General features: G+C 38.8%; 1 protein-coding gene across 1 annotated transcript in view; it reads left to right on the plus strand.

Annotated features, from left to right (window-relative positions):
• Positions 1–22,779, plus strand: part of LOC109040629 (SET domain-containing protein SmydA-8) — a 55,859-nt gene that overhangs the window by 14,259 nt on the left and 18,821 nt on the right. The window contains 2 exon segments of the mRNA XM_019056604.2: positions 8,095–8,395; positions 11,823–11,918. Coding sequence (XP_018912149.2) covers positions 8,095–8,395; positions 11,823–11,918 — 397 coding nt within the window.

Here is a 22,779-nt window from a genome sequence, read left to right on the forward strand (position 1 = left end):
AACTTGGGTAACGTTGTGCGCGGCAAATCCACTACTTTTTTGCCGCACAATAAATCAGGCCCCAGTCTGAGCAATACATCAAAGTGTGACGTCATCGTTCCGCGCTTTCATTGTGTGGTGGTGGCAGCAAGTGATCAAAGTTGAACCCTGCAATAACGGCTTGGAGCTTGTCAAACAGCGAGAATAATGCAGCTAGTACAAAAAGGGCGGAATCATACACGATCAAAGAACAAACAACGCTTAAAACGTGTCATTAGTCAACTTCGGCTGAAGGCGGGTTTGCCAAGCGATGAACGTTCCGATGAAAATTAGAGCTAACATCCACCAATAGCGGTATAATATTTTCATTTTCATTAAAATGAATCGCATTAAGCAAAAAGGAACCGGTGTGATAACAGTGTTGTATAAATGTTGCTTCTTCATAATTATCTAAAAAATCTCCCAGATTAGCACATAGTTTTTGTCTTCCCACCAAATAATTGTTGATGTAAAAGAAAAATAGTTGTATAAATTTGAATACTGTACATAGTTAAGTATATTTGAAAGAAAAGAAGAATTTTTACAACTTTGAAAACACTGTAAACGCGCTAATTCCTTTTTGCAAAATGCGATTCAAATAATATCACCTGATACTGTCGCGTAGAAATTTCAAGGAATGTTTTTGGAGGAGGAGGAAAACAGAAAAAAAAGAGAAAAAAAACATTAAATTTTTTGTAGTAAAGAGGATTGATTGCAGAAGATAGACTACGTAGATTCACTACATTTTCAATACTTAGTTTCTTTTTCACTGTATATATCCAAATATAAACAAAACGATGGTTTCGTAGAATTTCATATCCAAAGAATGTATATTTTTCTGAGAGGGCAGAAAGGAAAGGTTTGCACTCATGTCTTTCTCATGTCTTATTAGAAAAATGTGTACGTATGGAGAAACTAACGGTCGAAGTTGAATTGGACGTATTTCTGCCAAACGGAACTATGCGCATTAAGACATGAGCCCTGAGACCCATAAAAATATAAGCATAACAGAGCTAACGTCGAAATGCACATAGCTCCGTTCGGCAGAAATACGTCCAACTGAAAGACGAGAACTCACAAAATGGCAAACAAAACGCCTCTATATATTGACGCGTCAATGAAAAGCAGATAGTTTTTTCACTGTCGACTAACGGTCCGCATTTGCCGCACTTGTTTTTTTTTTTTTTTTTTTTTTTTTTTTTTTTTTTTCTGGGCAAGACATACATCATCCCCTGTTTGAAATTTATTGTGCGCGGAACTTTTTTGTGCTACCGTGTCCGACATGTGACATAGAAATGTCAGCACTTAACCTGCATGGAACGTGACAAATATTCCACTGATAAAATAATGCGCTCTTTTTCATCGCGGAGGGTCGGGTGAAAAAAAGCGCATACAGTAAGCTGAAAACTGAAACCACTTGAGTGAATTTCAATTAAGATCATTAAGTTTTAGGGCCAAACAACTTTTGGTATGAGCGGGAAATTTATACCTCGGTAATGATTTTACTGAAATTATCTCGTAATACTTCGGCGTTAATTATTTTTCGAAGGTTCAACGTGATGGGTATCGACGCAAATTGACTTTAATACAATTAAAAACCTTTCTTGATATTGAGGCTTCCTCAGGAATTTTCTCAAGGGTCACATTTTTACCGCCTACACATCCTCTAGCGGCCAAACAAATCCGTTACTCTGTGTAACGGCTGTGAATCGCTTTTCGTCTAAAATAGGATCATTTTTAAACAAAACGTAAAGCGCTTACATCATGCATAGGATATTGTTTTTTGCAGTGAACGTGGTATTTATATTTGGATTTCATTTTGCAATAAGGAACCACTATCTCTGGCTCTTCCTTAAAAGCACCTTTCTTCATAGGGAAACCAATGTCATATATGTTGTTTCTAAAATGAGCTAGAAACAGTGGTTCCTTATTGCAAAATGTGGTCCATTTGACTATTATACAAAGTAGACTGTAACTTGTTCAGTGCCAACGTTCAAAAAGAGGGATCACGCCATTTAAAAACCAGACCAGGACACATAAACGAATTCTAGAAACACGGAATATTATTCTGCCGTGCTAAGGAAGAACGCCGTATAAACATTCAATAGTTGCCAAATTTCTTTCGATGAAATGTTATTTTGGAGGAAAGTTTGTAATATTTTTCCATGGAATTTTCAGGGAATTCAGGTGAAATCGCGAACAAAATTTACTGACAAACTGGAAGAAAAATATTCATGAGCCTACCGAAAAATTCGCATTTCATCAAAAGAAAATTTGGCAGCGCTTGAAGGCTCATACGACGTTTTTCCCTAGCATGGCAATATTTAGAACGCGGAAAGAACGCCTGGAAGAACATTTTAAGCCATTATTGGATGAAATGTGTTTAATAAAATAATTATCCCCTTGGAACAATTTTTCTATTACAATATTTATATGTATCTTATTTTGTTTCAAAATCTTCCGATTTATTTTTCATAGAGAAAATTCACCAAAAATGTATTGTTGTTAAATAATCTATCTATAAAAAATTACGTTACCATCGGAGTTAGGTTTTTTTTTACTAAAACTATCGATATGCAATCTTTTAACCGGCACTCATTGTTAATGCAATGTTAATGCTAATTTGATAGTCATTTTCAGGCATTTGTCGTATGCATTAAATTTTCATCTGAGACCCCAAACGATCACGCTGATAAGTGCCACAGAGAGCAAACCAGATCTGTAATAAAATTTCCGAGATAGTCCTCACAGATTGTGGCGGCAACAACAGCATTTTTCTCAAGTCCAAAACTGCTTTTTGAGCTCGCCCACTCGGGAGAGCTCTTTGCGATCGATTTCTTTTAGCATTGGTAGTGTCCGTGGCGACAAATGGATGGTTCTCGTTGCCGTCGGAGGAACGGCCAAAATCCCATTGATTTCAAGGTCTAAAAGTTGAATTTTCGCGGGTTACAGTTTTCCTCCGTCGAACATTTCCGTTCCCTCATTCAACTGAGGATTAATTGTTCCTCGTTTGCTATACTAGAGAGCAGCACTTTCCGGTGGCCGAGCAGACTTGACTCACACCAACACGAATTTGTTTGTGTATGTGTTCACCTTTATGCTAAATTATTTATACAGGGTTATTCAAAAGTTACGCACCACTGGCCATAACTTTAGTTCTAATTATGATATCGATTTGCGGTTTGTGGCGTCCTTCCTCATATCGAGGGGGAAACTTTTTGAGGTACTTTTCAGTTCTTCACCCCCCCAGGGGGAGGGGGGGCGGGGGGCAACTCAAAAATTTCAAATGGCAACCCCCATCATGTGATACATCGTTAGAAAGAGCATGAAAAAAGAAAATTTTTGGCGCAAACCGGAAGTCGATCTGACCCCCCTGTCAAAAGTTAGGGGGGTCCAAAGGTTATTTAGGGGGTCCGTACCTTCATTTTTTAGAGTAGCTTCGGCGGCTCTTGGACATACCGTTTCTCTTTTCAAAGAGTCCTCGAATACTCCAAGTCTGATACCGAAGTCTTCATATTGCCCCCGGGCCACCACAGCCCCCCGTAGGGGGGGATGGGCCTGTTACAATGAAACATTGCATTAAAATGCGAAAAGTCACAGAAGAGCTTCAAACTTAGCATCAAATCCGAGTGGAACTTCTTGCCAATGTTAACGCAAACGCAGCCTGCGACTTTAAAGTGAGTTTTCAAAACTCTTAGCCCCCTGCCCCCCCTCATTTTTGGTTGCAGAGCGGGTAAAAACCGGGAAATTCACTACAAATAATGCCCGAAACTAATGTCCAACTTGAGGAGGACCCTTGAAACGTTGCGATCAGTCGGAGCATTGAAATACAAGGACTGCCACCCCCTTAAAGTACGGAAACATCCAAAACACCCCCGCTGCCCCCCTCATTTTTCGTTGCGGAGCGGGTAAAAACCGGGAAAATCGCCAGAAATGATGCCCGAAACCACTGTAGAACTTGACGAGAACCCTTGAAACGTTGCGCTCAGTCGGAGAACTGCAACACAGGAACTGCCGCCCACTTTAAGGACGGAAACATCCATAAAACCCCCGCTGCCCCCCTCTTTTTGGTTGCAGAGCTGGTAAGAACCGGGAAATTCGCCAGAAATGATGCCCCGGTTCTTACCAGCTCTGCAACGAAAAAAGAGGGGGGCAGCGGGGGTTTTATGGATGTTTCCGTCCTTAAAGTGGGCGGCAGTTCCTGTGTTGCAGTTCTCCGACTGAGCGCAACGTTTCAAGGGTTCTCGTCAAGTTCTACAGTGGTTTCGGGCATCATTTCTGGCGATTTTCCCGGTTTTTACCCGCTCCGCAACGAAAAATGAGGGGGGCAGCGGGGGTGTTTTGGATGTTTCCGTACTTTAAGGGGGTGGCAGTCCTTGTATTTCAATGCTCCGACTGATCGCAACGTTTCAAGGGTCCTCCTCAAGTTGGACATTAGTTTCGGGCATTATTTGTAGTGAATTTCCCGGTTTTTACCCGCTCTGCAACCAAAAATGAGGGGGGGCAGGGGGCTAAGAGTTTTGAAAACTCACTTTAAAGTCGCAGGCTGCGTTTGCGTTAACATTGGCAAGAAGTTCCACTCGGATTTGATGCTAAGTTTGAAGCTCTTCTGTGACTTTTCGCATTTTAATGCAATGTTTCATTGTAACAGGCCCATCCCCCCCTACGGGGGGGCTGTGGTGGCCCGGGGGCAATATGAAGACTTCGGTATCAGACTTGGAGTATTCGAGGACTCTTTGAAAAGAGAAACGGCTATGTCCAAGAGCCGCCGAAGCTACTCTAAAAAATGAAGGTACGGACCCCCTAAATAACCTTTGGACCCCCCTAACTTTTGACAGGGGGGTCAGATCGACTTCCGGTTTGCGCCAAAAATTTTCTTTTTTCATGCTCTTTCTAACGATGTATCACATGATGGGGGTTGCCATTTGAAATTTTTGAGTTGCCCCCCGCCCCCCTCCCCCTGGGGGGGGTGAAGAACTGAAAAGTACCTCAAAAAGTTTCCCCCTCGATATGAGGAAGGACGCCACAAACCGCAAATCGATATCATAATTAGAACTAAAGTTATGGCCAGTGGTGCGTAACTTTTGAATAACCCTGTATGTATTATTTTCCGTTCACATTTTCAAAAACTGAAGTCCTATTTTTTTGCTGTTCCGTTGCGATAAAATTATCAGCTGACTGCTATCTCTATGCTATCTTATTAGAGAATCTTCCAGTTTCCTCGGTTACAGAGTGTAATGGAAAATCCTTCTTTTCCGATGAGACAGTGACATCCTGAATTTTTCTATTTCCGATAAAATGAAGAGACGCTCTACAAACCAGGTACTGCTTTTTGAACTCATTTATTTTCTTCCTATTTTTTACGAAGTACTATACTTACTTTCCAGATAAATCTTAATAATTTTGTGAAAGACGAAGAATAAATGTGATAGAATTTTACACATGATTGTCCGCAGGAAAAGAAGGTTTATAGTTTACAGATTCAAATTACTTGTTATGTGAAAGACTCGTGTTGAGTTTTGTTGAAAAATTAGATTGTACAAGGTAATATGTACTCATATTAATGGGCTAGTTCAAAAGCGGATTCAGCAATTTGGCAACACTGCCTTCCTTCCATTTAAACCTGTGTTGAATAATCGATTCTTGGCGGAGCACTTGGCCCCTCCTGGAATCGATACATTTACATATGTTTAAATGAGGAAAGAACAATGTTGCCAAATTTTTGGATCTGATAATGCGCTGGTCACAGAATTTTTGTTGATGTACGTTTTTTGCCGAGTTTTACATTTTATAACCAGAGCAAATATGCGTTACATTGACTAATAATGGGCCTGTTGCAAACTTTTGCTAGAGCAAAAATAAGAGTTGTTTCCTATAGATAATGCCTCAAAAATCACGATGAGCGCATCGGAAAACTCTGAAATGCACTCATAACTTCACAATCTGCGTAAGAAATTTGCGTTTTTTTGAGCTTCCCGCTTCAAAAACGATACTACGGCATAGGTGAACATTTTGTTAGAAGAGTCGCTCCATCGTCGGCAATATTCATCATGGCCGACGCTTGCGCAGTTCCGCGCGTGATTCGAGGAGAGTTCAAGGTCAATCAAGGCGGGTGAGGAAAATATGAACGTAAACACGCCGATTGTTATCTGGTCTAATCCTGTTCAGGTGTTATCTCGTCTCATCATAGGTGTTTTGGCGGATTGTCGTCGGCCATGATGAGTATTGCCGACGATGGAACGACTCCTCTAACAAAATGTTCAACAAATGTGTTTGCCAACTTTTTTTGGCTAAGCATGAATCAATATATATATTATCAGGATATGTATCTCCTGCTTATAAAAAAAAATATTTTAAATCTGATGTAAATACCATACTTAAATTTTTACCTTATGCTGCAAAAATTGTAATTATAGGAGATTTCAATTATGACGTGTTGAAGCAAGAAAACACAATTTATCATGAATTATTTCATAAATACGAAATTCATTCAGCACTACCAACACACTCTGTAACAACACAATATGGATCACAGCTAGATGTTATTTTCACAAATTTATCAAATTATAATGCTCAAACTTATTACACTGAATTCAGTGACCATTCACCTGTATATATGCAAATATAAAAATAAAAAAAAATAAATAAATAAATAAATAAACTGAGTTTGTTGTTTATTTTATTTATTTTTTTATTTGCATATATACAGGTGGACGTGCATTATAATTTGATAAATTTGTGGAAACAACATCTAGCTGAATAAGGCATCAAAACTGTCAGGAACTGTGTCAGATAGTAATCAGAAACACCATGCCCCATGTACATCCACTAATAAAATTTATTGCCAATAATTGTCCTAGTTCATCTTTCCCTGTCAACTTTACAATAAATTTCGTTGTACCATTTTTCTATTGTATTTTGTCTTATCTCACTCTTATCTTCTGTTTTATTAATGATTCAGTTTATTTATTGCGGTGTGAAAAATTTGTCATGTTAATAGTTTCACGAAGGCGAGCTCTCCAACACAGTAGTGTTGGAACCAGCAGCTTGTTTGCTATTAATCTGCGTCACTATTTTTCAGAAGATACCTGCAGCTCACGAGATGTTTTCGTAACAAGATAATCGTCAGGAACTTAAAATAAGAAATTAAAATGAAATTTCAGCACCTCAAAGTTTTCTTTAAGCACAGAAAAAGAAAAGAGACCATAAAAAAATAAGTTCCATTAAGAATGAAAGTGCTTCGACCAATAGATTAAGTCAGATTGTCTTGTGGGCCGATTGCTGTCTACGAGCATACGGGCAATAAAGCAGGCTGTCCCATCGTCTCCATGCCGCGTCAAGGGCGATCGTTAAACAATTCGGATCGGGAAAGTCGAGACTAAAAGTTCATCCGTATTGATGAGACTAGCGCGGCAGCGTTGCCGATGTACACAGCAAAACACGAGAACACATCGCCGATGTATTGTTCAAGAATTTAAAAACTGCGGAGTCTAAGGAGTTAATGAAAATGATTTAGGGCAACAATTATAGTCGTCTCGAAACAGCTCCTTTTCTTGGAGGTTTAAGGAAGTTCGAATGGTGGCTCTCATTGAATAATACCTCGTTAGAAATATGATAACAAAGTTTTTTTTTTATTTAAAATACATATTTGAATCAGTGAGAACGAAAATGAACCAAATCGGTAACTCGCTTTTCATTAGAGACGGTTAATTTCCATGATGGTCATTGAAATTAACGCATCTGTTCCATTCTAGATCTTTGAAGATCTAGATCTTTTTCCTTGAGTACTTGTTTTTTAGCACCAAAAATATATTTTTTTTAGACTAAATTCTTCACCCACTGCGCAGTTTTGTGTGTGTCTTAATTATTTTCATTTTTTTTTCGAGTTTTGGTGTGTTTTTGATCTCACTGATTCAGGTATAAAAACTCACTACCGTAAACTTAGTACTTATTTTTTAAGTGTAACGCAAAAAGAAACCTAAGTCTTTCCAATAGGGCTGGGCTGGGGTTCATTACAGAACAAATCAATTTTTTTAAAAAATGTTTCATTTCTGCAAACCTCGGTTTTTTACATAGGAGCTGGGGACCTTTTTGTTCATGATGGACTGCCCGAGCCGTGGTTGCGGCGGGCAGCTCTCGCCTGCAGATCCGCTGTCCCTAAGTTGCGCCTGGAGTTGCGGACGATGCAACCGGGTGGTCACGGAGCAACAGATCTCCATCCTCCGCAACATCGCCGCCGGACCCACTCCTGACCCTGATCTCGAGGACCTGTCTGCGCTCAAGACCTCGCTGGAAGGGCGCCTCGGACAGGTGGCCGTAAGTCTTAAGCTCAGCGTAATTGGGAGTTTAGGCCATAAACCGAAGTACACTTGGACAGGTGAGCCGTGAAGTTTTTTATAACTTTTAAACGAAGTAGAAAAAAAACAGAGCGCTAACTTGTTGCCTGAACATGTATGAGGCAAAACAGACGCAGGTTTTTTTTTTTTTTTTTTTTATTTATGAACAAAACTACAGAGTATTAATTGTTTTTACATTATAAGGTTAAAATATGATTAGTAAATGAACTTTGAACTTTTGAGTCTAACTTAATATTAGACTCTAGCTTATAACTAAATTATATATAGGTACTATGTATAATTGTTAATTTAGTTGTTAGTTCCTCCCCCTACGCCAGTGTCAAAAGATGAAAAGCTGACAAATTCAAGGAAATGTTGAATGTTGCATTTGGTCTGACGTAGACGCAGGTGCTCGTGCTCTCTTCTGCCGCAGTGATACCGGTTTGGGCGAATAACGACCAAAGTCAAAAAAAAGGTGTCAAACCGAAGAAAGTCGTAAGAGATACGGTTTTTTGCAAAGTAATCTGGATTGTACTGCAAATTTGTCGGGAATGATGTCAATTTTTTAGCATCTCCTACTATTAGGCAACTTTCTTTCGTTCCAAAAATACAACATGTTGCTCTGTTGGAGAAAACATTCAATTTGCTTCGGTTAGATCTGCCAAGTTTTGAACAAGAAAACTCGATTTCGAAAATTCGGTCGTCACTGCTTTTTTTTCGGGAACACAGCAGCACTACACCGGCAAAAAAGGGTGCTGATTCAACATTCTGGACGTGAAAAAAGCGTGCGAAAACTCACAAAATGCTGAAGTAACCACTTCTGCAATTACTATAGCAATGTCAAGACGTAAAATGTACTGATGTGGCGGTTAATTCAGCGTTTTGAGAGGTGTCGCACATTTTGTTATATCTAGGATGTTAAACCAGCATCCATTTAATCGACGTGTATTCTCATGCCCAACATGGCAGTGCAGGCAACCTTGAATAAATATCACGATGCACTGTGCAAGCTGGCAAGAGCGGCGTCAGCAAATTGACCGATGGTCGATCAACTGTGAGTTTCGCGACGGGATAATGCACCGATCGGCCCTTTCGCCTAATAAGATTAAAACGCCCTTGTTGATTGTTTACTCTGTGTCCGCTGCAGCCCCCCCCCCCCCCCCATCTGTAAGAGCCCCGGTGCGCTCTGCAGTGGTATCAAGAGGAAGTTTCGAGGAAACGTTATTCTAGCCTTTGGTGGTTGTGGTATGATAAGAGCTGTTCAGCTTCACTGTTTCCTTCGCAACGCTTGAATATTCAATCCGGAATCCTATGTTGAAATTCACGAGAGGGCTCCCGAAATATTCGTCTGAAGGTGACTTAAGGTGATACATCTTCAGCGGTGCGCAATGAGACATCGACGACGTACGTCGGCAATCACATAACTCGGTTTGCGACGTCGCAGACTTCCTGTCACACTTAATTTTTTAAACGGAAAACTACTCAACGGCAATTCTTTAAAAGTGTCATTGATTTTCTTCTCAATTCGAAGAAAATTCTGCAAAAACTTCAAGAAATAATGTCAATTTGTTCTCCTTTAAAAGAATGACGTACAGGCGGAGATTTTCAGACACTGAAAACGAGTTGTGTGATTGCCGACTTTCACCGTCGACATTTTTCAGCGCAGAAGGCTCCTTGAGTCCTCGAGCTACTATGAAAATCAAAGGAATTTCTTTTAAAATCAAAGAGTCGAAAGTTCTAGCTGACATTTTGCTTCTTATCGACACCATTAACGGACTTAAAAATTAATTTCTAAAGCTCTGTAACTTTATCTCAGAAAAAGGAGGGTTAAGCAAAATGGCCTTCATGTGACCAATCACGAGTGACCTCTCTTGACAGTTCCAGATGTCTCTTTCTTACCGTGAACTATCTCACTCACACTTACAGGCATCCCGTAAGAGAAATAGGGATCAAGTTTTAGCTTTTCTTACTAAAATTTCAAAGATCAAGTTTGTTTTTAAACATTCCAGAATGTGCTACTGGAACTTATGAGTCTTCAAATTTTAATAAATCTGTTGTGATATTTGAATGATCACTGATTTTGGAGCTAGAATTTAGCAGCGCGACGTGGTGGATATTTTGGAACTACAACTGAGGATTCACCTTAAGATCCAAATTCAATCAGTCCATCCGCAAACGTTCGAATTCAATCTCATCTCTCCTGTTAACGCTATGAAATTCATTTCTATGGATGTATCATTGCGTTATTTGAACATATTTATGCTAAAAGGAACTATGTCGCACGCAACTCCTATGCACATAGTTCCTTTTAGCATAAATATGTCCATTTTAGTTCCTCAAAACCGTGAATACGCTCTTTTATAATCAGCTGTACTCTATCTCATTAGACTGAAAATATGTATCCTTGAAATTGGACGATTCCGTAAAAGACGATTCTAGAAATACAGCGAGGGAGCAATCTTACAATTTTACAATATTTTATACACTGTACCTAATATTTTAATAGAAATGAAATATGAAACAGTTGTAACCTAAAAGATTTACGGCTGACGTCTGAAATTGCGTATCTCTAATTGATGACCTTTGAGGACGAGGCGCATAAGTGCAGTTTTTGCTATTTCGAGAAATACGTGTTTGAAGTTTCGAAATTACACGGATACTTAAGGCAGAGAGAAAGTTGAACAGGGTGTTCGCAACCAACACCTCATTAATTGATTTTTTCCCATTGCGTCAAACGGGGGAAATGTCGATAATCGATTATTCGCACCTCGCCACTGATCAGAAAAATTAAGGAAAGTGGGAAGTTGATTTACGTCATAGTCAGCGATCACTAAGAGAGGAAATGTGTTTTCCCCACAAAAAAGGGCTCCTCAGCGTGGCAAAAAACTGCCAAGGAAATGGGTTTTTTGTGATGATAAGTACGGTAAGCCTCGTCTAAAAACTAAGATGGTCGACATCATTTAACTGAGGGACTTAGAGGAGCCTAAGTGCAGCTAGAGCTAAGAGCATTGAGGCGCCTAAGTGTAGATTTTGCTATTTCGAGAAATACGTGTTTGAAGTTTCGAAATTAAATGGATCCTCGGAGAGAAAATTTAAAGTAACTTTTTGATGTTTGAAAATTGGAATCCAGGAGCAAATTTTTCGCAGAATATGCATTTAGACTAGTTTTACTTGAAATCATTAAAATCTCAATTTTTTTCCAGAACTGCTCTTTTACGTCTTGTCCTCCAAGTTCCTAAATTGGAAATTTTCTCTCTCCTTTTTCCGCAGAAAAGAAGCAGCCAGTTTTTCTAGATATTTTTTGTAACCCTTTTTTTCACATATTCAAACATATTTTCAAGGGGGGGGGGGATTATTACAACTGTGCCCGATTGAAAGAGGGTGATTTTATGTTAGCAGATATTGATTCTTACTAAAGTAAAAAAAAAAACGTGATAAATACCGGACCCTAAAACTTCTCTGTTACAGAACTGGACGAGAAAGCTCTATTGTTCAAGAGGCAGCTTTGTGAGGAAGTTCTTCAGCTATTACAATCTTTGCAGCTGGGAGTTTGTCGACTGAGAGGTAAATACAATAGTTATTTCTTTCGTCTTAATCTTAGCCACTTTATCGTATTAAAAAATTCAAATGCATTTAGTAAAATATTGACATTTGCATTTTTGATGTTCCTTCAAATTTAATCCCACTTCATATTCGTATCATAGATGCCATAAGGTACGGTTACAACTCTACCGTGCGAAGGAAGAACGCCGTCGAGAGTTGCCAAATTTCCTTCGATTAAACATGTATTTTTGACAAAATTTATGCAAATATTTCCTTGAAACTTTCAGACATTTTAGATTAAAGTGCGTATAACATTGTGTACAAATATTCACAATTTTCTCAGTAAATTTTATTCTCATCGGAAGAAATTTGGCAACGTCTGAAGGTTCATACGGCGTTTTTCCTCAGCACGGCAGAACTGACGCGACATAGTTTCACTTCCTTCGTGTCCTTGCAAGTTGCAATAAGGGAAAGTTAGATCGGTGTCTTCACACACTGTAAGACTGCCATTATACAAGAAGCTGAGAAGGTGCAGTTATTAAGGAATCTTTAAAGATAAGCAGCTGGATCTAAGTTCAAAGTAGTTGCTGTCTTTCAAATGCTTCTCCTCAAACTTTACTACAGAGACGCAAACAGAGTTCGCGAAAAGACGCTGTTGCAATATTTCCTCCAGTTATCAAGATATTCCTCCGCTATAATTACATTTCATATGGATGGAATCGAAATTCAAGCATTAACGCCTGTACTTAGTTCGTTACAATCAATAGGGCCATAGAGAAAAAAAAGGAGGTGTTTGCATTTCGGGCATCTTGGAATTTTTTGATGACTTGATGACGTAGGTGGGTACAGCGACGTTTTTATCCTTGTCGATTTTCTTGGAAATGGTGTAATTTAAGGAAAAAAGTCATTCTATAAAAAGTGCTTGAAATTATATAATGAGTTGATTTAAGTTAAAAAAGCGGACATGATGGTCCGTTTTTCATATTTAGCTAAACCCACCGCTGTACCCGCCTACGTCATCAAGTCATCAAAAAAGTCCAAGATGCCGGAAATGCAAACACCTCCTTTTTTTTCTCTATGCAATAGGGCGTATTTCCGCCAAAAGGAACTATGTGCATTATGGCGTAAGCCCTGTTAGACATATATTCCTGTGGGTCTCAGGGCTCATGTCTTAATACACATAATTTTGTTTGGCAGAAATACGTCCAATATTGATGGTGAAACTGCAAAAATGCGTATCTCGATTGCGGTGTTGCGAAATCTCCGCCCCTGTTTTATTTTTAACAAGGAGACTGAGCCAACGTCACGGATTGAAATTTTTACAGAATATTCTTCATGAAGGGAAGAAAAACTGGACGCAGAAAATTTGACTTAGAACAATATTTTAGCCTATTGGCAATGTAAGCAGTGGGGGACCCAGATATCGACGGTGTAAGTCGGAAATCACATAACTCGATTTTTGGCGGTTTTGAGTTAGCTGCAGAAATGAAGTGTAGTAGATGCCCTTTACCTGCTGTCAAAATATTTCAGTCGAAAAAAATCTGAAAGTCACCAAAAAACGTAGAACTCGAAACATATATCTCGGCATTAATTCCAATAACACATAACTCGTGCCGTCGCGCCGCATTTTTACACAACGCGCGCTCTCCCGGGACGAATCGTATGAACAGTTTTTTTTTTATTTTTATTTTTATTTTGTAGATACAACAGAACTACAAAAATATTAACCGTTTTTACGTAATTGATAAAAATAAGAGAGATTAAAATATGAGCTGGTGAGTTAGTGGACTCTAACTTAACTACGCTTATAAATAGGTACTATTTACAAACATTATACTAATTATTGTTTCTGCTTCCCAGCGGTAACTCGGTTTTTCGGTCATTTCTCCTGGCAGACAAGAATATTATTCAAAATGATGATAGAGTCTGATGAAGCATCTTATTCTTGCTGTCTCTAAGAATTATTTCTCCTCTACCTTCAAAGATGAGGAATGTAGAGAGTTTTTTCCCCTCTCCTGAATAATCGCATTTTCCGAGTTATGTGATTGCCGACTTACACCGTCGATATATTGCAATAAGTTTCAGTAAATGGGGCCCCTTCAAATAGGAGCTAGGCAACATACACAACACTCAGTTGAATAGCAATATTTACATTATGTAATTACTACGTATTGCAATCTGTGCTACTTGGGGCCCCTTTGACGGTCACATCTTCATAGCTGAACTCGAAAAATGCGTTTCCCAGTTTGCGACAAAAATTGAAAAATGCGTTGTTCAGTTTGTCTCCGATCATGTTTTATTTTTTGAGTGAATATCAACCAACATACACTTCAAGGAACCGTTTTGGTTAGTAATCCTTGCAGAGAATAAAACCTCTAAATTTGGTCTATTGGAAACTTAGAACATTAGGTATAGCAACACCTGATAACACTTACAAGATTTTGAATTTCTGCTCTGAATATAAAAAAAAATTCACACTTCTACAGCTTCGTGTTGCTCTCACCTGAAAATTTCAGTTTCGCACGGTTCAATAAAAAGATTCTCAGGTTTTGACGTCAGCAAGAAGCTATACTGCCGTGCTAAGGAGGAACGCCGTATAAACCCTTAGGCGTTGCCAAATTTCCTCCGCGATATCACGAATTTTTGGGAAAATGTTTAAATATTTTTCTCCCAAATTTTCAGATAATTTTGTTCGCAATTTCACCTAAAGTTCCTGAAAATGTCAAGGAAAAATATTCATAACTTTCTTCTTTACTAAACGTTTTATCGGAGGACATTTGGCACCTCTCGAATATTCATACGGCGTTTTTCCTCAGCACGGCAGTATAAAGCACAACTCGTAAAAGGAACGGGGAAACAATTTTTGAAAAGCTCGTTTCCACACCACCTTAGGATACTGCTCCTGGAGGTAGAGCTTTAGGCGCGCTTTTTTTAACGTGGTATCGCCATGAGCCCTAATCCACGGGGGGGGGGGGGGGAGGAAAAAATGCCATTTTTGATTCTGCTAAAAAGCAGCTCTGCTCGGAAGACGGAAGTAGTGCCCGCTAAAACTGCTTAACGATTATAACCCTTATTTAAAAATGAAGAGAAATTAAACGGTATCTTACCTTCGGTTACGGGAACGGCAGCTGCACCTGGAAAAAAAAAAAAAAAAAAAAAAAAAAAAAAAAAAAAAAAAAAAAATTCGACGATCCGGGTACGATGATCCTGGTACGATGATCCCGGTACGACGATCCCGTTACGATGACGGCCTCCCCCAACCCCGGCTTCAGGCCCCTCCGGCCCCCAGGTTCCTTTCCCACCTCCTCCCTTTTTTTTTTTTTTTTTTTTTTTCCACTCGTGGCTTGCTGAGATCCTCCGGGGCGTAACGCCCCGGAGTCGCCGTCGCCGGCAGGGGCGCCCGCTGGGACCCCATAAGGGTCCGCTGGGCGCCCCCACCCCCGACCCCCCGCGAGGGGGGAAAAAGCCCCCCCTTGTGGGGGGGCAAAGACCCCCCTCGCGGGGGGTCGGGGGCAGGGACGCCCAACGGACCCACGGGGTCCCGGCGGGCGCCCCTGCCGGCGACGGCGAACCCCGGGACGTAACGCCCCGGAGGATCTCAGCAAGCCAGTCGCGGAAAAAAAAAAAAAAAAAAATCCTACTCCTCCCCCCGTGATTCTACACCGCGGCCCCTCCCCCTGGGAAACCCTACTCCGCGATCCTACTTAAACCCTACGAACGTCCCCCCTCTTCCCGGGGACCCCCTAGGAAACCCTAGCCCGCGATGCCGCACCAACCCCACGTACCCCCCTTTCCCCGGGACTCTCCCCCCTGGGAATCCTCAATCCGCGATATTTCCCAACCCTACGAACCCCCCTTCCCTGGGAACCCTTCCCCTCAGCGATTCCTCCCCCCAAGCCCGTTTCTTCTGCCGCATCTGAAACAAACAAGGCAAATCAAGAATTATTAGCATGATTAGCAACAGGTCACAAAACTGGCTTTTACGTTTCTATTTAATCCCTCATCCACGTTGTTAAAAGTTCTGTTCTATGATCATCAGTGGCGTGGCATGAATTGCGACATATCGATTGATATGCCATTCAAACCTATGGAAAAGAATCTATAAACAGGGTGTTCGTAGCGAACACCTTCATAATCGATTCTTTACCATAGGTTTGAATGGCAAATCAATCGATATGTCGCAATTCATGCCACGCCTTTGATTATTAAACTGGACTTATGGGTGCTAAAGAGAACTATTTGCGTGCAACATACTTCCTTTTAGCGTGCATAGGTCCGATATCCATTTGTCCATTTATCTCTTGTCAAAATTCTAGTCAAGGCACCATGCCAAATGTATCAAATTGCAGGTATTACTTTTTCAAATTTTAATTGCCGTTCCGTGTTGCTTTTTGACTATACCATGCAGCGTTAATTGCAGAAAGGTGGTAAAAAAGTGCTGCATTCAAACTATTTTGCGGGGGAAACGAGGCCAAAGAGAACTTTTTGATTTTTTTTTCGAGCTTTTTGGCCTTGTTTTCCCAGCAAAATTGTGTGGACGCAGCACTATTGTACCATTTGGCCTATTTTACTATTAATTACTATTGTACCACCTTCTTACATACTGTCGCCCTTTTGACTTAAAGGCATATCTCAATTTCCACGTGAGCTCTATTTCGCATATAAAACCATATCGAGATACGCCCTTACGCCAGAGGAGCGACAATGCGTCCGGGCTACGTTTCTTTGCGGTTTTATTTTTCTCGATACTTTCAAATTTGCATTCATCCGTAGAGTAACTGATCTGCATCACGCGAAAAGAAACTAATTTTTCTCGCTCACTTAGAAAAATTTATGGCATTTATGTCTTTGCTACAACAAACCGAAAAAACTAACTCCTTTCTACATGATTCAGTCTAATTACTTTCAGTTGAATACAGTATTGTTCGATAGTACACCGAAAAAAATAATATGCTGTTTTAGCACCTAGGATGTCAAAAATGTGTCTGGTGATCCGAAGTTGTTGTCTTTACTGCCTCCGCAGTTAACTTTACATCCTGTGAATGCAAATTTAACTAAGTAAGCAGTTAAGGCAGCATCTTGGGATCACCAGACACATTTTTGACATCCTAGGTGCTAAAACAGCATATAATTTTTTTCGGTGTATCACAAGAGAGACATGCAGAACTGCAAGAAATTGCAAATACTTTTCATCTCTTTCAACAACTGAGGGCATTCAAGTTAAGGATACGATAGGACAAATAGGTGCACATTTTGGAGGGCACTACTTCCGTCTTCAATGGCTCATCACTCGGAGCATTTTCTTCGTTTTTTGCAGGCCTGAAACAAACTAAGAATAAAAAAAAGAATGATTAGTTGGAGCTTAACCTAACTTGAAAATAAAAAATTTATTAGAGAATTAGTTTTGTTCATGTAAAATCAGCTATTGTTTTTTGACTTGTGCCATAGCTCCAATAATGGGGTTCTCATGTACGTAAATATAATAAATAAATGAATAAATAAAAAAAAAAAATTTGATAAAGCTGATACCCATCTCTTATTCTAATGCAAAATTAATAATTTATTTGGAATGTAATGAAGCTAATTTTTACTTTTGTCTTTTCTTTCGCTATTTGATAATTCCTCGCTTGGCTTACAGAAGGGCGTAACTACACATTGAGATGAGCCCGGAAAAGCATTGAATTGTGTCAGGGTTCACTGCAGAGTGTAGTTACGCCCTTATGTCAGGTAGGCGATGATGTGAGCGACTAATAAAAGTCATTTTAAAGTGATTATGAATGATAAAAAAGTGATAAGTGATTAAAAATGTCTTAGTATTTCCTGCTAAATTATGCGAAAATCTATGTTAAGGCGATTCGATGGACGCCATATTTTGTGTCAGAACGGCAATCAATATATATCGCATCAATTGGTTCCATTTTTTCAGCTACTCGTCATTTTTCTCCAATTTTGAGATCGCAATTTTGTTGTCAGGAGACTAAAACACTCACTTACCAATTTTAACAAAGAAATTCAACGTAATAAAGGCGTGGTTTTTTCGGAGAGAAAACATCGCATTCGATACTGATATCGAAACTGCACTCGAATGCGATATTTTGTCTCTAAAAAAACCACGCCTTTATTACGTTGAATTTCTTTGTTAAAATCGGTAAGCGAGTGCTTTAGTCTCCTGACAACAAAATTGCGATCTCGAAATCGGAGAAAAATAACGAGTAGCTGAAAAAATGGAACCAATTGATGCGATATACCGCATGCCGTTCTGACACACAATATGGCGTCCATCGAATCACCTTAATATTTGCAACACTAAAAATAATGAATGTGAAATTCAATGATCAAAATGCATTTAAAATTGCTTTCACTGTGAGCGTGCTATAAATTATGCGAAAATCTATGTTTATATTTGCAACACTAAAAATAATTAATGTGAAATTCAATTATCAAAATGCGAGTAAAACAGCTTTCACTGTGAGCGCTTCGTTTCTTGCCGATCTGAAAAAAAAGATAAACAAAGGGAAATTAGGTAGTTTGAGGTTTACGGAACGTAACACGGAAAATGAAACTAGGTAAGCTGAACAGTTTGAAAAACTGTTTTTCCTATCAGTCTGAAGGTATGGAAAAAGAGGAAAAGTAGTTTAAAATACACAAGAAAAAACACTAAATAAAACATGTTCTTTTTACTGTGTTTTTTTCCATACTAATCTGATAAAAAATAAATGAAAGTAAAACACAGAGACTAGAGTTAATACTTCGTAGTTCTCTATATTTTGAATAAAGAAAAAAGAAAGAAAGAAAGAAGAAAAAATACACACGCACAGAGTATCTAAGACTAGTTTGTCATTCAAGAGATTAATAATTTGGAGCTATAAATTCTGAAAAAACACGTACGTGCATAGGGAAACTAATGGCACATACGTTGTTTTTAAAACAGGGCCAGAAATTGAAGTTGCAAATTACAAAATGCAGTCCAATTTTCTTTGTGATTAAAATGCTGAAAATCATCTAACCGCATCTCTCGTAAATTCTGAAAAGATTCATACAAATGAGAAAGAAAAGTAACTGTGAAGTTTTTGAAGAGGGGAAATATACGGCTTAAGGTGAGTCGATGGACGCCATATTTTGTGTCAGAACGGCATGCAATATATCGTATCAATTGGTTCCATTTTTTCAGCTACTAGCCCGTCATTTTTTTCCAATATTGAGATCATATATTTCTTAATAATTTTGTAGTAGGCGAAATCTTGAATAAAACTTAAAAAAATTGAGATCGCAATTCTGTTGTCAGGAGACTGAAGCACTCCTACTTACCAATTTTAACAAAGAAATTCAACGTGATGAAGGCGTAGTTTTTTCAGAGGGAAAATATCGCATTCGAGTGCAGTTTCGATATCAGTATCGAATGCGATGTTTTCTCTCTGAAAAAACCACGCTTTAATACGTTGAATTTCTTTGTTAAAATTTGTAAGTGAGTGCTTTATTAGTCTCCTGACAACAGAATTGCGATCTCAAATTTGGAGAAAAATGACGAGTAGCTGAAAAAATAGAACCAATTGATGCGATATATCGCATGCCTTTCTAACACGAAATACGGCGTCCATCGAATGACCTTATGAAGAGTTTAACAGTCTTTACAGTTGAAAAACTTTAGTTTCGATTTTTAAAATTTAATTTTTTTTAATTTCAAAAATTTTATCTTTTAAATTTTAGAAATAAAATTTTTACGTTTTAAATTTTAAATTTTTATTTTTCAATTTGATTTTCATGTTAATGTTTTACATCATTTTTAACAATTTTTTCAGACTCAATAGATCAATAGTGTATATATACTATAAACATAGTAGTAGTGAGTATATAGTGAGTAGTATAGTAAGTAAATCAGTATAGTAAGTACAGTAAGTAAATAAGTATGGTATGAGTAGTAAGTAAGTATATAGTTGTGGTAGTAGTAATATATGTGTACTATTGACCTATTGAGTATGAATAGATTGGAAAAATGATGTGAAACATTAAAATGAAATTCAAATTGAAAAGTTAAAATCTTAAAATTTATAAAGTAAAAATTTAAATCTAAAATTTGAAAGATAAAAATTTTGAAATGAAAAAAAATTAAAAAATAAGTTTTTAAATTGTAGAGGATATTTTTAAACATTAAATTTTGTGACAGTAGAAGTTATGAATGAGATATCATACGGTGTACTCACGGATTAGAACCTGCAGTATAAGTGTTGCAATTCCAGTATCCGACTGCACTACATCACTACAACACAACACAACACAACATCACTGACCCACTGGCCTGCTCGCCCATTGAACTACTTCACTTGCTGAAACCAAACTGATTGAAATTAGGGGTTGGGGTTCCCTTTTATAAGCTCGTATCCTGTTTGTCTGTATCCACCACAAACGATCCCATCCTCCCCTCCCTTGTGACCCCTCTAGCAATTAGGGTGTATTCCAGAAACTTCCAGAAACTTTTTCCTGTTTTCCAGTGGCGGGAAACCCGAACTTTACGGATTTTAGGAAGGGGTGCAGCATCCCGTCGTAAACATCATCAGTCAGGTGGTGCGTAGGGAGGGGTCCTTTGTTCCATTGCGAGGTGGATGATGGACCTCACGTGCGTCATTGTAATCAGGACATGGAAATCCTCTGTTTTGTTTCTTTGGCGGTCCGGGCAGGGAACCTCCGGGCTGCGAAACAATGAAAAAGGGTTAACTTTTGTGAACACGAAAAAGAACACGGAAATAAATTATTTCTAAGACGTCCGTTATAGTGAAACATCAAAAAATACTGAACTACAAAAAAGAGCGAGGGGGGGGGGGGCAAAGAACAGAAAAAGTCTCTAAGTGAACTGCGTAGTGCGTAGTTCCACAAACAAAAGCGGTGAGTATCATGATAATATTAATATTATTTTTTGGTAAGGTATGGTATGAATATTTTTCCTTGAAATATTTAGATAGTTTTGATGAAATCACGATTAAAATTCATAGGCAAATGGAGAATCCGCAGGTGTCTGATATTTTGTAAATTTCGTGTTTAAGTGGAAACTACTGAGTGAACTGAACACGAGGATGCCCTTAGTTCATAAATTGAACAAATATTGGTAAAGATATGACAAAATAACCCAATCTGCTAAAATACATGTGTTTAAATGGGAAATGCCGCCAGATGACGTCACTAGGTGGTGCATTTTCTCACTTTTAATTTTATTTTTATACTATTTCCCATCGCAGAAAATTTTTGTATGAAATACTGCAAAATCAGCTCTTTAGACACTTTCAGATGAAGCACGCGTGCAAATTCTCCATTAGGGGGAAAAATCACAAATTTCCCATGAAATTTCCGTTTTATCACACGAATTTTGGCAACGTCCGAGGGCTCATAAGACTTTCTCTCGCAAGACAGAGTTCGGTCTGACGGGATTTGAGTATCGACATCAAACATTTTTTCTGCCGATTAATTTTTCCGGCTATCGATGAGAGACATTCTCCAGCTGAACCCGCTCTCCCTAGATCAGGGTGTCTACAGGTCCGGAAAACCCGGATATTACTGTTTTTTTTTAGAGTGGCTCAGAAGCACTCATAATGCGTGGTTTTCAAAGACAGCCTGGAAAGTATGCAATCTCTTGCGCATCAATTCTTAGTCCACCTGAGAGTTCGCCTTCAATTTTCCGCATAAGGATGGAAACCTACCGGGAAGCTCGAATAGTTGTCTATTCTAAGGGAGCAAATTTATCTCACATAATAAGCTTCAACAGAGAATATGCAGGTGTCTTAAATTTTGAATTTTCATCTTGAAAATTGAGTACGAGAATATCTTTGGTTCCTAAATCGAACAATTATTGGAGAACATATTCTTGATTATTTATTTTTTTTATGATAATCTTTCATTATATACCAAAACGCAACTTTTCTACCCTAATGCGAAGCTGAGAAAAATGGTTAGAGCTTTTGAAGAGGTCTAGGACAACACTGCCTTGCTTAGCAAGAACGCTGTATGAGCCATTAGGAGTTGCCAAATGTCCATCGAAGAAATCACGAATTTCTAGGAAAATTTGTGAATATTTTTTCTTCAATTTTTCAGAGGATTTTGTCCGTAATTTGACACAGTGGTCTTGAAGCAAAAAAATGCGACAAAAATGTACCCAAAAACGGTTTGCTGGGGGTGTATGATACGTGTGGACTTAAAATCGTGGAACATCAAAATCTTGGCTGATCATAACGACGAGACACTGCAATTAGAAATTTTCATAGCTAATACAAGTTTCCTACTGATTTTGATCAGCTTATTCATATATTTGCCCATGAAATCTGTGTTGATCGGTTGACGTTTTAACTCTTCGTTCGATTCATTTCAATCGAATACATACGCTTTCGTTACATGCATACTTCCTATCATACTCTTTTTGTAAACTGAGCTATTCGCCTTCTGCTGCGTCTGCAGCAATTGTTGTTAAGGATATGTTGTGCGTGCTGATTATAGTTCATTACATACTCGACTCTCTGAAGGCGTTTTTTGTGCACAAGCAGCGCAATCTGTCGGAGAAAGAGAGAAGTAGGGATAAGTCGATTCGTTCAATCTCACCTCTGTTGTTCTCCAACAGGATGCTCTACTTTCGCATTTTAAACCCCTTCGAAGAGTCAAGTATGTAATGAGCTGAGATCAGCACGCACAACATATTCGCAACAACAATTGCTGCGGACGCAGCTGAAGGCGACTTGAAAACAACCGTATAAAACACGTTGAAAACCATGATCCCAAGTTGATCTCTCTAATTAATAATGTTACCAATAGATAGTTGTATTTAATGGATATTTTATGGGGGATTAAGGAACAAGTTTTCAACAGAAACTAAAACGTGAGATATGACTGATGATCCGCAGCC

The sequence above is a fragment of the Bemisia tabaci genome, chromosome 8, assembly GCF_918797505.1.
Source record: "Bemisia tabaci chromosome 8, PGI_BMITA_v3".
In the NCBI taxonomy this organism is placed as follows: Eukaryota; Metazoa; Arthropoda; class Insecta; order Hemiptera; family Aleyrodidae; genus Bemisia; species Bemisia tabaci.